Source organism: Eutrigla gurnardus (assembly GCF_963514095.1).
Source record: "Eutrigla gurnardus genome assembly, chromosome: 10".
NCBI lineage: Eukaryota > Metazoa > Chordata > Actinopteri > Perciformes > Triglidae > Eutrigla > Eutrigla gurnardus.
This window is the reverse complement of record NC_139924.1, coordinates 25,169,885-25,185,477: the sequence shown is the minus strand read 5'-3', so window position 1 is coordinate 25,185,477 and position 15,593 is coordinate 25,169,885. Positions and strand designations below refer to the sequence as shown.

The window sequence follows — 15,593 nt, the reverse complement described above, 5'->3', positions numbered from 1 at the left end:
GATCTGACGACAAAACTGTCATATTAAAAACACCTAAAATATATTTTAATGTTAATGTTTTTTTCCCGCCACTGATGAATGAATCCTCACCTCTGTAAATGGGAAAAGATAATTAAACAAATATTATTATACATATTTAATACAAATACAAAAACTAATATTTGGTTGATCTTCTCTGCAGGAGCAACGGATGCAGCCGCCTCTACCTCCTCTTCCTCCACTTTTGTCAACGGTGTCACCAGTAAGAATCTGCCGGCTGTGCAGACGGTGGCCCCCATGCCTGAAGACACAGAAGAAAACATGAGGTACAACACGGACCCCCATTGTTTAGCCATAGTTGTGTTATTAAAACAGCTTTATTCAAATTGTGTCTATTCGTACGCAGAGTTGTGTGTGAAGCTAAACCACATCTGGTTACGTGATAGTCTTATTTTCTCTTTTTGCTTTCCCTTTGAAATTCTTGATTTCTGTTGCCTAATCTGATTTGATGAATAACAATGATGACTATATGCTCACTTTCAATAAGACATTTTTCTCTGTCTCATAGTCAAAACAAAGGACGGCAAATACAACGTCTTTTTTACGGCAGAACTTGGCCATTCTCTGTGTGTACATTTCTGTATTTCTGTGTGTTTGTCTCTCCGTGACCTTGCCTCATCTTCTTCTCTTGCTCTAATAGTTTGTGACAAACGTCCTTAGTCCTGCTCTCCCACTGACTGCTGGGAGCTCAGGCCTTTCTCTAGGGTCTCCCGCTTTCTCTTCTCTGTTGCCATGGCAGCAGTAACAGACATCACTTAGTGTAACTGTGAAGTCAATGATAGTAGGCCTACTGTCTCACTTCAGAGCATTACATTTTAGTTGAGGGGGGGAAAAAAACATCCAAGCTGAACTGCCTTGCCAAGTCTGAACTGAAATGAACACATAAATATGTTATATAGTAGTATAATTATGTATTTTATCATTATTTCACAATAAGTTCATAAGCCCAGCTGCTAAGTCACAAACAAACATGAATCAAGTGCTGCCTGTGGTTTCATTTTTTCATTTTTCTCTCTATTTCAGTGCCTTTTGTGAAGTGGACCCGTGTCCACTACGCCAGGGACTGACACCTCCTGAACTCAAACCCTTTAGCTCCCTGACAGGATTACAAGCAGCCTCCAGAGATGCAGGCCAGTGTCTTAGGCAAGGACATTTATGTTAGCCACCTAGACCCCCTTCACCGTGGTTTTAATGCTAGTCTGTCATCCCTCTGCTGTGTTTTCCCAGGGTGCTGGAAGGCAGATTACACTGCACACGCCATACAAATCCTAAACCAAGCCTTTCCTTTCCCCCTCCGTGTTTCCTCTTTACCCTGCTGCTTTCTGCCCATCTTAGCTGGGAAAACAAGCCTCTACTCTCCTCATGTCGCCGAATATGTGTGTGTGCACAGAGATATGTTGCAGTGGTATCTCTGCTTGTATACAGTCTGAGTTGTATGGCTGCATGACTCCAGCTCACAGTTTTTCTGAGGTGCTTAGATAATGTCAGGCAGCAGCATGTAGCGAGTGTGTCGGAGATAAGGAACTCCCCTCTGCAGTCTTGAACAACTGTGATCCCTTGTGCGAGCTTGGTAACGTGTCACAACAATGAATGCAAACACTTGTTTTGTGAAATAGACTTTGAATGAAAAAAATATGTTAACATGGCTTTTGGCAACAACAAAAAAAAATCTTTGCTTATTTACATCTCCAGTGATAGCAGCCGCATCTCATGGATATCCAGCTTGGTTTGCATCCTCTGAAATGTGTTGGTTACCCTCTGAACCCACCAGGACGCTGTAGTCTGTGTTCACTGGGTTGACTGCGAGGCCCTCACTGCTCTTTTTCTGCCTTACCCTTTGATGGAAGGGCACAATGCTACATTTCTACACTTATTCAGGTGTTTAATGTCCGTTTGTGAATTCTGTCTCGATGTGTTTCCTTTGACAGCATCACAACGAAGCTGGAGAGGGCCTTAGAGAAGGTGGCACCCCTGCTGAGAGAGATCTTCGTGGACTTTGCACCCTTCCTGTCACGCACACTGCTGGGCAGCCACGGGCAGGAGCTGCTCATCGAAGGTACGGATGTTGTAAAGGGCATTTTATTCGCCAAGCTGTGTGTGTGTGTGTGTGTGTGTGGAGTCCTGCCCCCACCATCCTACCGTTGTGTGTGTGCTCCACCGGCTGCCTCATTGATGGATGCATACGCAGTAGAAGGTGTTGACAGCAGAGTCACTATTTTGCACACAAGCTGGGAGTCTGTCACCGTCTGATTAAATCTGCTTTCCCTTTCATTCATCTTGTGACGTCTGTGTGTTTTATCTTCCTCATGATTCACTCCACATATTATTCAGAGGTGTAGTATTTTTAAACATCAATCAGTCACAACAGTTTGCATGTTAAAACATCGGGTGGCCTTTGCCTCATGCCGGTGATATTTTTAGCGTCTTCAGGTGACCCTGCTATTTGATGGATCTTTGTCTTTTGGACGGGTGTTTAAATTTCAGAATAAATAATCTATGGAAGGTGATTTTTGAACATCAGAAAGCTTTAACTGGATTTAAATTGGAAGTAGAGTGACCTCTTTTGTTTTATGCTGAAAAGAATCCAGCAGATTTTCTGCACAGTCGAACCCAAATCCAATTATAAGTAAAGTAAAATAAAGCATAGATTCTTCCAGAGACCCTTTTTTTAATGTTTAGTGACATCTAAGAGATGATTCAGTAATGGTTTGTTGATGTTAACCTGGAATCATGGCTGTTTCAGCACAGACTTGTTACTCTCTGTCACTATTTAAACGGCCTTCACAATAAAAGCCTCATGAATGTATTTAAAATCCGTCACTTTGCATAGATTTGAAGTACTGGTCTGAATTGCTCGGTTGTGCACAGTGTTTGCAGAAGTGTGTGTGTGATCCTTCTGCTGCACTCCACTCTGGGCTCTAGTCGCATTTCCTGGTGGTTGTGTGAAAGCTCCCGGTGCCTTCCTCAGCCCTCAGGTTGGCAGGCTCTCACAGTGCTGCTTGTGCCTAACCTCAGTGACTGTCTGCATGCATGTGTGTGCTCTGCCACTCTACTCCCAATGCTTGTTTTGGCTTTCGCCTATGAGAACACACACACACACACACACACACACACACACACACACACGCACGCACGCACGTGAGATTGCTTCTGCAGACATCTGTCTCTGCGTGTGCAGTGCGAATTACATGTGTGGCCTCCAGTCTCTTGACTTGCAGTGTGCACAAAGTGAAATTATATCTCTGTGTTTCCACACTGCCAAAGTCTTTCTTTTTGAGTGTAAGCTAAAGCGATATTAGTTTCAGAAGGCTATGCAGAGAGTGACAGCAGGCTGAAAGAATGCATTCCCATGGTTTCATGAAAGCTGGGTCCAGAAAGAAGCAGTGTGACACGTGTCCACTTCCCTGGGTGTGGTTTATTTGTATGTTTGCAGTATTATGGCTAATTTATGTCATTGCTGCCAAATATTATAGCGCGTTTGAGTTTTTCTAGCAATAAACATTATAATATGTATTAGTAACATATATAAAACAATACTGGTAATTAATTTGAAATGTCCCAATCCTAGTCTACGGATTAAATCATTGTTTTGTTTTTTTCCATTCTAGTCAGCTAGCCACATGCAGTTTTTCCTACATACATCATGCATTTACCATACATATATACATGTGTAAATAGCCATGTGTGTATGCCATGCACATGTGGCTAAGGCTACTCACTCAAACTCAGGGCAAGGAATGCAAAATCAGGTAGCATAGCCTTGACAAGTGTGAATATGTCTGTTACCCTTTCACTCAAAGTCTGTCAGCGGTCTGACCGAGCTGACAAACCAGAGCCGAGCTGAGAGTGTAACCCCACAAACAAGGTCGTAGATGGACAGCTTGGGCCTCAGTCCTCCTCACCAGCCATCTTTAACCCTGTCTGCTTCGGTGCACCTTTTTCCTGACATGAATTAGAACAAGTTTATCAGACACACAAAAAAAACCCCAACAGATTTACTGCATGCACTTTAAATCGTTCGTTTTATCAGGCAGCTCAGGTCTGTCCCAGTTGCAGTGTGTTTGTCCTCATGTTTGAGCTTGTTTCTCCCTCTCTTTCCCCTCTTCTTCCTGGCCCTTCCCAGGCTCACAGTTGAAATACTGTGCTGTAGTGCAAAGGCGCTCCATTTACCAGTAATTACCAGTCATCCATCACTCCTAAGATTGCCCGGGGTCAAGCCCCCCTGTGCCCCGTGTGCCCCTTTGCTTCACCCCTATTCCTTCAACCCCCCTGCAGATGTGGTCACTGCAGCAATTATGTTGAGTGCACCCTGAGCTTTACACTTGGAGTTGGTGGCTAAGTCCTGTGTGTGAACACTGCTGCTGTTGTGATGCCTGCCGCCTGCTCCTTGCTGTCCCCTGAGTGGCCCAGCCTGCCGGCACATTGCTCCACAATGCCACATTCACCCGTGCCTTAACCCTGCCCTGTTTACAGGAAAGGACTGGCAGGCCGTGTTTAAATAGAATGCATTTAGTTTGTCTACCAGCACAAGGCCAGGGTCAGTTGGCCACCTGACTCCCGTGTCACACTGGACTGACTTATGGCTCAGCATGTCACTGCTAAAACAAGGGGTCAGCAGTGGCACTCTGTGTACAAGGGAAGGGTCACATCCTTTCAGAGTATTTACAATACACTCCCTCGGACACTCTCCGCTCATGAATAGAGGCGGATGTGGAATCAGCAACCCAAAGATCCATCCATCTAGTGTGCTAAATATTTAGCATTCTTTGTTTATTGGTCAGCATTTACACAAGCGATACTACATCAGTTCGATGGTAATATCGCCATATGATATGAGCTTATATAGACAATTTTTGAAATAATTGTCTATCAGTTTTGGAGTCATTGCAGCTTCTTGTGTTTTGAATGTTGGTGGCGGGGCTACAATTATGTTTGGGGGGATTTTAATTGAATGGAGAAATTTTAGCTTTATAGCTATTTTCAACATTGTATTAACAGTGTAGTTTTAGCAGCTGGGTACGGATTCTGTTGCAGTTACAGTATGTATGTTGAGTGTGAGGTCTGTTTCCCTCTAAAAGGTGTTCACATATCTTCTGCATACTGTCAGTCCTTGTGATAACAATCAGTATGCATACTATTATTCCTTATTGCACATGTACTGCACAGTGCACAGCTTGTGCAACAACGTCATCTGATATTTTTGATTAGGAATATGAAGTTCTGTCTGATCGACACCCCGTCATCCATGAAACAATGGCAGCTGTGTGGCAGAGAGCGCTGCTCCTGCCAGCTTTTAATGAGTGCTAGAGACTTCGAATTCTTTCCTTTTTGCTAATGACTTCACCTTTTAATGGTTCTTGCCAAGTGCAACAGAAGGAGCTGGAGGTGCAGAATACGAGACCAGTTACAGCCATTGTTTCTGCAAATGAGCTTTTCACACCTGCCCTTGTTTCATTAGAGAGTTGTCTGCTTCGGCGGCTCACCGCCTACAGAATGGAGATGAGGGAAGAAGCTGTGAATGTCTTCCATGAGCATGGGTGTATGTGTTGAGGCGTGTGTGTGTGTGTGTGTGTGTGTGCTCACACATGTGTGCATCTGTTCTGTACACATGCAAATTATTATTTTTAAAAGTTCTTTGATGACCAACTTGGAAAAACAATTTTGGGGGATTTTAAATTGCTCGTCACTGCCTGAAATGTATCTTACGCCAACAACAATAAAGCTTCATCCAAGTTCTATACTGTATGTCAGACATTTACATCCCAATATATATTTCTGAATGATTATCTTGCGCTACCACATAAGCGATGAAATAACTGATTAAACCCACGTATACTGTCCTGAATTCTAACTTTATGCTTTCTGTCTAATTCTGTTCATCTGTTTCGTCTCTACAGGTCTAGTGTGTATGAAGTCAAGCACTTCAGTGGTGGAGCTCGTCATGCTGCTTTGTTCTCAGGTGAGTTTCTTCTCCACAATCCTCTTTTCTAGCATCTCTTTGTCTTTTTCCCTGTGAATTAGACCTTCATATACTCTGCTTCTCTTTTCTGTCAACACTATGTAGAGATCTGTTAGTTTTAAATGAGACAATGCAGTAGCACATTACACTCACCTCTATAACATTTTTAAAAGATATATTCTAAACCCCAAACATACTTTTTTCTTTTTCCTGTCAAACCTGCATTGTTTGTAAATGTATACATATATAGTTAATTGTTGCTTAAAGGGCACTTGTCTTATATCAGAGACGAAGCTTTGATCTGGTTGCAAAATGTTCCGTTGTTTCAGTTGTGCAAACTAATGACGACAAACAGACCCAAACAGCTCTCTGAGAATCCCCCGACGTTCTCACTACACCCCGGAGCTTTAATGCCCAGCCCTCCTTTATAGAAGGAGCCCCACCTCGTGCAATGCTGCTCGTGACTGATCACTTCCAAACTGACCCTCTGAATATCTTGTTAAGCCCTTGTTTTAGAGAAGGTCAAAGCCCCGATGTAGCAGTTAGAACAGGAGATATTTAACATACCTTCTGTCAGCCCATCAGTCTTGCGTCGGGAGCCCATAAGGAAGCCATTACTTGGTGCCTCTTTGTGGATCCAGACTGCGGGACCAGAGGAGGTGGATTGCCACTATGGTAGCTCCGTGGTATCCGCAGTCCAAAGCCCTCTTCAGCAGGGAGCTCAGCCTCTGTTATATGGAGGCCATTATTCAGTGGCTTTCCAAAAAAACATACATCAATGGGGCAGCATTGTTAAGTTATTGTTGCTCTTTTGAAGGTTTTTGACGGGCTCCATTTGCACTGCTTTTCTGTCCGTGGAGAATCTGTGGGAAGTTGCTTTTACCAGTTCTAGGATTTATTGCAGATGAGAGCGTCAGCATGCTGTTAAGGGTCTGAGTCCACCCCCCCCCACCCCCCTTTACACAGATAGCATTACTGCAGCTCCAGAGGTTCCTGCCATTAGAGGCACTAGGGATGAAATCCAGGCTGAGATATCGATCACAGCGAGGGCTTGAAACTGGACAATATAGCGTGGTGTCGATCTACGGCCTTTCTAAAAGAGATGAGCCATTGCTTTCTATCCTAACGCTGCACCATGAATCCAGTGATGTTGCCAGCTAATATGAGTTAAAATCACATGATGGATAATTGTTATCAGTGTCTTCTCCACACAGAGCTGTTTTATCGTGAGTTTGTTCTGATGATTACATTGTCATATACTCTTAATTAAGGTCTTTGGTTTTGCACACTGTATATCAAGTGCTTTCAAAAAGCACAGCAAGTCTTCTCAGATGCAGGATGAGCTGTGGCTGACATCATTATAAAATGCCAACTTCAACATATCCCTCACATATTTCAACATTAATGTTTTGAGACAGCGAGGAGGGCACTTAGCTGACCTTTAGTCGCTCTCTGTTTTGTGACCCGTCAGTTTTGTGAATGAATTAGTGCTAATGATCTGCCTTTTCTTATTTATGCATACTAATCACAGCAATCATCGCGTGGCTGGCCACGGCTGCAGACACTGTGTGTCTCTCCTCAGCCTGGGCAGCTGAATGAAAAGGTCAAGCAGCTCTGTTTCTTGTAACAGCTTAAACATACAGGGGGGGATCTAGAGTGGAGCCACAGAGATTTAGTGATGGAAGGCCTCCAGATGTGGAGAGTACAACAGTGCAGATAAAAGCAAACGCTCCTGCACACTGACAGGGTGGATTGAAACACCACAAATACTTAGTGCCCAGCTGAATTTCAGGAAGATGAAAGTGGTATGAGAGAAAATCTTCTCAAGGCCAGAAAACCGTGTGGGATGGGATTTGTGGGATTTTTAGTCCACTAAAAGCTGTTTTTTGTGTGTTTTCTTGAAGATAGATGGTAAACTTACAGCATCATCAATTCCCAGTGTCCCATTTTGCATTTTAGTACCTCTTGGTGAATTGTTTGATAGCACACACACATGTGCTAGACTCTTCAGTTTCATAGCTGCCATTTCCAGCAGTAGGAGGCAGGTATTTCAGCAAAAAAGCTCAGACAAATAAACTGTACACAACCTGTGTTGTATAGCTAAGCAAGAGTTTGGAGTTTGTGGAATAAAATGTAGGGACTTCATGTATCAGGTCGCCTGAAGCATGACTAAGAGAGTGCTAACTTGCTGGATAGGTAGGTAGGTTCATGTTAGGCTGTTTTTCCATATATTGTGGAGCTAAAATGCCCAAAACTCAATAAATGCAATTTGAAATTAAAATATTCAAGCAACTTTAACAAACTTACAGTGGCGAGAGGATGGGCACTCCGGTCATGGTCTGCATTAACATCACGTCTCTGCCTTTTTTTTAAGGAGGTGCATGTCATACCGTATTCCCTTCAAATGGGCAGCAGAGGAATCTCTGCAATCAAAGGCAGCCTCCTCTGGGAGCTCTGTTCTCCAGTAAAAAAAACAACAACAAAAAAACAGAAAGAAAAGAGTCTCTGAAGTGCTATCTCAGCTGTCAACAAGCATACCTCAGACAAGATACCAAATTTGACTAGTTCATGCTACACCTCCACTGACCTGCTGCCATTTTCTTGGCACATCTGCCTTGATTTCTGTATTTATTTTTGTCACGTGAGCATGGTGCAAGTGGAACCTCACAAGACTGGCTGTACATGATCCCTGTCCAAATCAGGAACAGCTTATTCCAAGCAGACACTGTAGCCGAGGAAGGGGGTCATGGGGAACATTTGGATACCAGATGCTCAGCAGTTTGTCAGCACCATCTCCCTGACTTAACGCATTGTAGGGTCAGACTGTGTACTCGTGCATGAACCCATATGTGTCAGGCACGACAACTGCGTACAAAAAACACATGCCCATACATAATAATGTCAATGTCAGTTATTCTGGCACTATACACTACAAATGCTGCCTACCTTTTCCAGGCAATGACATCGAACAACTACAACTAGAGTGTGTTTACTCCCATAAAAATATAATTTCTGTAGAGTCACATTCAAAGGCTCCTTGTAGGAATCAACAGTGGAGAGTTGCATCTACGGTACATTAGTCAGCCCTCAGGACTGAAATCCCCTTTTCCTTCAATTTTCTCTGTTTTCCCTCCTCTTTTGAACTGTGGCCTCCTCTGTTTTCTCTTCCATTTGCACCTCAGTGAGGGTACAGGAGAGCTGGATTTCCCACAGTGAAAGGCGCGCTCTCAAACTGCTTTTTAATCATTTCCAGAGCATGTTGTGAGAAAGCAAGCGCTGGCACTCTGGCCCAGGGCTCGGATCCCTTCCAGGCGTACACTGCAGGGCTCAATGAGCCTCCTCAGTAATCTGTCACTGTAAGGGACAGAGGAAATGGCTGCATTTAAGTGAGAGGATTCGGTTTCATCCCACAATTACATCTCTCCTGTGTTTACAGATCTTTTCACATAGGAAGAAAGGATAGTCACACTGTGCAGGAATTCAGCTTTTTATAGCCAAGATTTTTTTTTCCTCTCAAAGGATGTATGAACTACGTGCCTTCTCTACCCACTTGAATTACACGAACAATGAAATGTAATCTAGACTAAAGTTGAAATATGCAATTTGGATGTTGAAATGTTGATTTTTGTCATGCATTTCTGAAAGACCTTGTTGTATATTTTATCAAAGGGTTATACGCTTGATGCTCTTTTTAACATAATTTAACTAAAGCTGTTTGAGAAATGACTCTTTCAGCTTTACTGCCATATTGACATGACATTTTCTAAAACCCACATCCAATAACAATTCTAAGGATGCAATTATATTTTGTTTTTAAAAACAAAGCAAAAAATGCAGAGCTTCTATTAGTTATGGATCAATATTTTTTATTTGTATTTTCAGGAATGGCAGAACTCCATTCAGAAGAACGCTGGCCTGGCGTTCATTGAACTAATCAATGAAGGAAGGTAATGTATCCATTCATAACGTTAGCCAAGTCATCATCCTTCTGCTTTTAAAAATACATATATTCTCCCTGACAACAATGAAATTGTTGGAGCCAAGTGGTTCAGTGCTCTAAACCTCTTGGTGGCTGCTCTGTAGGGGCTCAATAAGACTGTGGTGACTGGATAGGAATATCAACACTTGAGGGTGGTTACCCTCTCTTATTGTCTGCCTTCTTAAATCTCCCTCTCTGCATGTTATACAGTACTTTACATCCCAGTGTCTGTGTTTCTCTTCCCGTCCCTCCTTCTTCCTCTCGTCTCTGGGTGTGGCCAGACTCGCAGGGGCAGCTCAGCCTCCTTGCCCATCTGCTGACCCATCTGGTCAGACCTTCCCTCTGCCCGGGCTCTTGCTGCAGCCCAGTCGGGCTTCCCTGCGTGGCCTGCTGGCCCTGGAACAAAGCGCTTCAGTCAGTAGGGCCACACGGCGCTGTCCAGGGTGCTGCCGACAGATACATCATTTCCCAATGTTACTCAAGTCTCTGCACACCTGCTCTGCTTAACTAGACAGATCTAGAGGTGGCTGGAGTCTGGTAAATGTGTTTGCCTTACAAGGCGTGGCTGACACAGACGTTGTTTCTGCTGCATGTGCAACAACGTATACATGAGGTAGTTGTGTGCTGTTCCTCTGTTCCGTGATGCAGCTGTTTGAAAGCAAAGCCGCTTTAGATCGAACTGAAAAGGCCAATTATTGAAAGTAAAGTGATCTCTTTGCTTTATTATAACCACTGTCCCGCTCTAGCATGACTGTAGCTGTAAGCCGTTTTTTTACACAGCACATTGGATGGTCAATGCTTTGAGGTAACAGCATCAGACACAGTCAGTCACATCCAGGTGAAATATAAAAACCTGATTACCTATAAAATATTAACACTAAAGTGTGGTAGAAAGCATGCCTTTTCCTTTTTCCCACCTCCAACCATCACTCTTCAACTTGCTTCCTCATCTATTCTTGGTTTCAAAACAAAGCTCGGCGTTGTCAGCCTCTGTCTTTGAACGCTGAACGTCTGTCTATTAATGAGAGCTTGTCAACAGTTAAAGAGGCAATAGCAGCTGATGAATGCGGCGTCGCTATTACAGCCTCTCCTTGGGACAGGAGGGAAATTACAATCTGTATCAAGCACTGGAGAGGAACAGGGGCTGCTTTAATTAAAACAAAGCTAGCCTAATGGTGTGTAAAATGGCATGTAATCTGCACACAGTAGCCAGGGTGTTCTCAATTATTAAAGATACTGGAATTTAAATGTGAATGTGGGTGGAGGGCACGGAGCCTCCAGAGGCAGCCATGTGAGAAGTTGTTCACGGCCAGACTTGTCAGCAATACAGGCACCGGGTTGATGTTCTGGTCAGTAGGAAGGGATGCTCAGTCAATCAGGAGTATGCCAGACAGGCTTGGATGCTCTAATGACACTCCATTCCCTCCTTAATGCTACAGAGGGATCTGTCACTGACCTGCAGCCTTGCAGTATAACACAGACAAATGATGCTGTCTGCTCCTTCAACAAGCAGAATGTTGCAGGTTTCCCGACGAGCGATATGTGCTCCTTCAACAGATTTTAAGCTAATAAGGATGGGATATTTCCCTATTCATGATAATATGTGTGTGAATGTAGAGTGCGTTTCACTTTCCCTGTCCTTTTAAAGGTTGCTCTGCCATGCCATGAAGGACCACATAGTCCGGGTTGCCAACGAGGCCGAGTTCATCCTGAACAGACAGCGAGCCGAGGACGTCCACAAACACGCAGAGTTTGAGGTGTGAACTGTATTATCTACAGGGAATATCACTATTGCAGAGCACTGATTCTAATTCTATTAATAAAGAGAATTTCGGCCGTATATGCTTAGTAACTGTGTCCCTCCGTGTCCTCGAACACTCCTCACTTATGATTCTTATGCAAGCATCTAATTGCTGGTAACAAAGGGAAATACAAGCAATAATAATGAAGGATTATCTTTCCATATTTGCCAACCAACTCACAGGACAGCCTCCTGATCTGTATTTAGCCCACCCACATCAAACCACTCCTCCTTCAGACATGAAAGAAAAATCTAACAAGATTAAAGCGATGTCTGAATATTAATTTTCTTACAGTAATCAGTCTTTAGCTTTTATTTTTCCTCTGATGGTTGTCTGTAGAGAAAATAGTTAGTAGAAAAACATGGCCTTTTTGTTTTTCAGTGCAAGCTAGCGTGTGAAGCTAATAAATGCCACAGAGATTGATAGCAAAATAAAAAGGAGTGCAGTTTGTGTTGTTTGTTGTAGAAAATTAGAAGAAACCTGCGCACACACACACACACACACACACACACACACACACACACACACACACACACACACACACACACACACACACACACAGACACACACATACTTCCACCACCTCTGTTAGCAGAGGATACATGTGAGGAGTGATGAGTTTCTTATCTGGGAGAAGCAGCCATCCTCAAACAGCTGCTTGATATACAGTTCTTGAGGATCCTTGACCTGCTAGATAAACTGGAAGAGACGGCTAGATATGCAATGTCAGGAGAAGGGGGAAGTGTACCTGGCCCCATCCGTTCTGTCTGCCAACTCCAGACAGCCTACACTTTTCATCTGGGTCTGATGTTACTTTATTACCCACTCCCCAAGATTGAAGATTCAGGACGCAGATAAGACATTTTTACAATTAAGTTGGTGTCATGGCAAAGCGTCATATGCTTTAAAGTGATAAATAACGTTTGATATTTGTCACAGCGTCACACGGTGATGTGAGTCGACAAGCGGAGATTGAGTTATCTGCCGTATGAGGAATACGTTGAAGTATAATATCTGACAGAATTCAAATTTGAAGCAGGAAATTCAATTAACTTCCAGCTTCTGTTAGCAAATTAGATTTTGAATATTAGCGAGAGTTCCCCCAGGGTGGCATCGTGAGACAATCTTGTTTTAGCAGCAAAGATAGGGTCAGATGTGCTCCTCTAGATTACTTTTAGCCACCTGGAACACTTAGAGTCTTTTTTTACTTCTGTAAATTCATTTTAAACCAATATCACCATTTTTCACATTAAATAGATTATTTTAACTTCATCATTCGGACACATTGTTTAGACTATGATACCATCTTTATTTTTTATTTCACCGTTGCAGAGCTCTTTGTGTCCTCGTGGTACATTCTGTCCTAGAAGATGGCTGCATATTTACATTTTACAGCATTCCTCTACCAGGGGACAATAACACAGTCATTGATACAGTATAATGGTCGAGTAGATTTGTTAACCTTGACAGACTATATTCTTTGTGGATCTATTAGAGTATTTCCCTTCTCCTCTAATAGCACCGTCCACGGTTACCTAGCAGGGAGCCTCATCTGTCCGCAGCTAGGGAATGGACTGCCTTCATGTGCGCGCTATGATTTACTACACTCCTCCAAGGGAGCAGGAATATATCTCTCAGCTGTCCACTAATATCTTTATGCACTCAAGTGTGTTGAATGAAGCCATAACATTCTTCAGTGTGACAAATGCTCCATTAGAGGTCATATATAATATTCTAGCTTTATTCAAGTAAAAAATATTCTCAAATGCTATGTGGCTAGTTGAAAGCTATAAATATTCAATGAGGTTCACACTATTTCTTCTTTGTTTTAATCTCAAATTAGTCCAACTGTGCCCAATACACTGCGGACAGAAAAGAAGAAGAGAAGATGTGTGACCACCTGATCAGTGCCGCTAAACACAGAGACCACGTGACGGCCAACCAGTTAAAGCAGAAAATCGTCAACATCCTCACCAACAAGCACGGCGCCTGGGGGACTCTGGCCCAGAGGTAAGCCCTCTCACTTGTACAAGTTCACCTTCACACTGCGGCCACACTAAGCCCTGAACATGAACCATAGCTGCTCAACGTTAGGGTCCAACCTCCAGGATAAAAGTTACCTGTTCACAGAAGTCTGCAGTGATGGGATTGGACCACCAGTTAATGTCATTTTCCCAGGATCCGATAGGGTCAGCTATCGGGTCAGCAAACGCAATTACAGTGTGGAGTGGCTTAATCCCCCGGGGACAGCTGATTGGCCGGTCTTCCGACAGACGGGGATAGCAGAGGGGGGTTGGGGTGTTTCTGCAGTGTTGTCCAGGCATTCATTGACCCTCTCAGTAACACAGCCCAGCACCTGGTGGTAGTTGCAGACTTCCCCACGGGCCCTGTTAAAATAACCACGGACTCTCCTGCTCTGCCTCCCACGTCTCACCTGCATCCACATGGTCCCACAGGTACGGAGTGGAGTGGCAGGGTCAAGAGCCAGTTATACTAGGCTAACAGAGGTGTGACAACATATTGTTTGTATTTTCTACTGAGCGTAAAACGGAGAATTTGCATGCACACATGCAATTGTTATAAAGCCTGAATTCTGATTGCGACTTTCTGCCCATAAAACAAATCCCAATTACTAGATTCAGGTCAAATGCAGAATTATAGTAAGACAATAAAATGTTCACCCAAACGTTAAGTTGAATACTTCATTGTGCTGTGAGCTGCATTCTTCAAGGCCAGTCACTTGAAAGGCACAACCCACCACTGATGATTTGCCAAAACAAATGTAGCCTCTTTACTGAAACAGTAGCTTTACATTTTGAAAATACAATGCAGATGTTTAACCATGTTTGCTGAAATCGGGTTTATTTCATACTGTATCTTAAACCATGTAATCTTCTAGCTGGCATAATGTTCACAGCTATATTTTATGCTTTTGACCTGCAATAAAGTTCAAAGAGTTTCTCCCACAACTGCAGATGTCATAAGCAGCTACATTTGGTTTCTTTTTTCATGGATTCATGGGAGATTATACCCTGTAGCCAGTGTGTCTACTTCAAAATACCAAATTAATATTGCCGTTATTCACTCTGTCATTTTCTGTTGTGTGTTTGTACGTTTCTAAGAGGACGTTGATTTGTTGTGATTAATTTCTTACTAAAGAGAAACGTGTACAACAATTATGTTTATCATTATATATATATTGTCAGACATATTTTGGCCGTGACTGAGAAGGCTAAAGGATTCAAGTACAGATTTTCATAAAACTGACTGAACCAGCAGTAGTGCCCGTGACAAAATGAATTGGATTGAATTCTGGGCTCTTGTTCAAATATTTATGGAGCCCCTCTCGGAGGCATACCATTTGCATTAAAACAAAAGGTTATTGAGCGTGGGCGTATTGTAAATGATACCGCAAAAACTTCCAACAAATTCAAATTTAATGGTAACCTGCTGGCGAAGAAAAATGATGCAATATGCTCACGAGCTCAAGGCAGTGTTGCAGTTCAGCAGCTTAGTCTTATTCAATGCTACATTAACTTTCCCATTTATGCTGCTCTTGTAAGGTATGGAGCCCTCAAGCGTTTTGAGGGTGGCTGTAATGTCTGCGAGAGAGACGGAGAGACTTTAGTTGTTAATGTTTGTTTTCACCCTCATGCACAGAAATTGCTTTGCCTTTTACTCCTAAGTTCTGCCCGGAGACAAGCCACAGGATATTTATTATTTGTCTAGAATATATTATAAACCAAACTGCTTTTACCAGTCTGTTTTCAACGGTTCTCATTAGTATTTGATATTCCCGCCTGACCTACCATTA

General features: G+C 43.0%; 1 protein-coding gene across 4 annotated transcripts in view; it reads left to right on the top strand.

Annotated features, from left to right (window-relative positions):
• Positions 1-15,593, top strand: part of nbeab (neurobeachin b) — a gene marked incomplete at its 5' end in the record, with an annotated part of 172,100 nt that overhangs the window by 78,489 nt on the left and 78,018 nt on the right. For 2 of the 4 annotated variants that reach the window (XM_084019131.1, XM_084019130.1), the window contains 7 exons: positions 182-305; positions 1,063-1,182; positions 1,968-2,095; positions 5,937-5,998; positions 9,881-9,945; positions 11,626-11,734; positions 13,623-13,789. In XM_084019131.1, the coding sequence (XP_083875257.1) occupies positions 182-305; positions 1,063-1,182; positions 1,968-2,095; positions 5,937-5,998; positions 9,881-9,945; positions 11,626-11,734; positions 13,623-13,789 (775 nt within the window). The remainder of the gene's footprint in view (positions 1-181; positions 306-1,062; positions 1,183-1,967; positions 2,096-5,936; positions 5,999-9,880; positions 9,946-11,625; positions 11,735-13,622; positions 13,790-15,593) is intronic. The other 2 variants (XM_084019133.1, XM_084019132.1) reach the window with 1 other exon arrangement.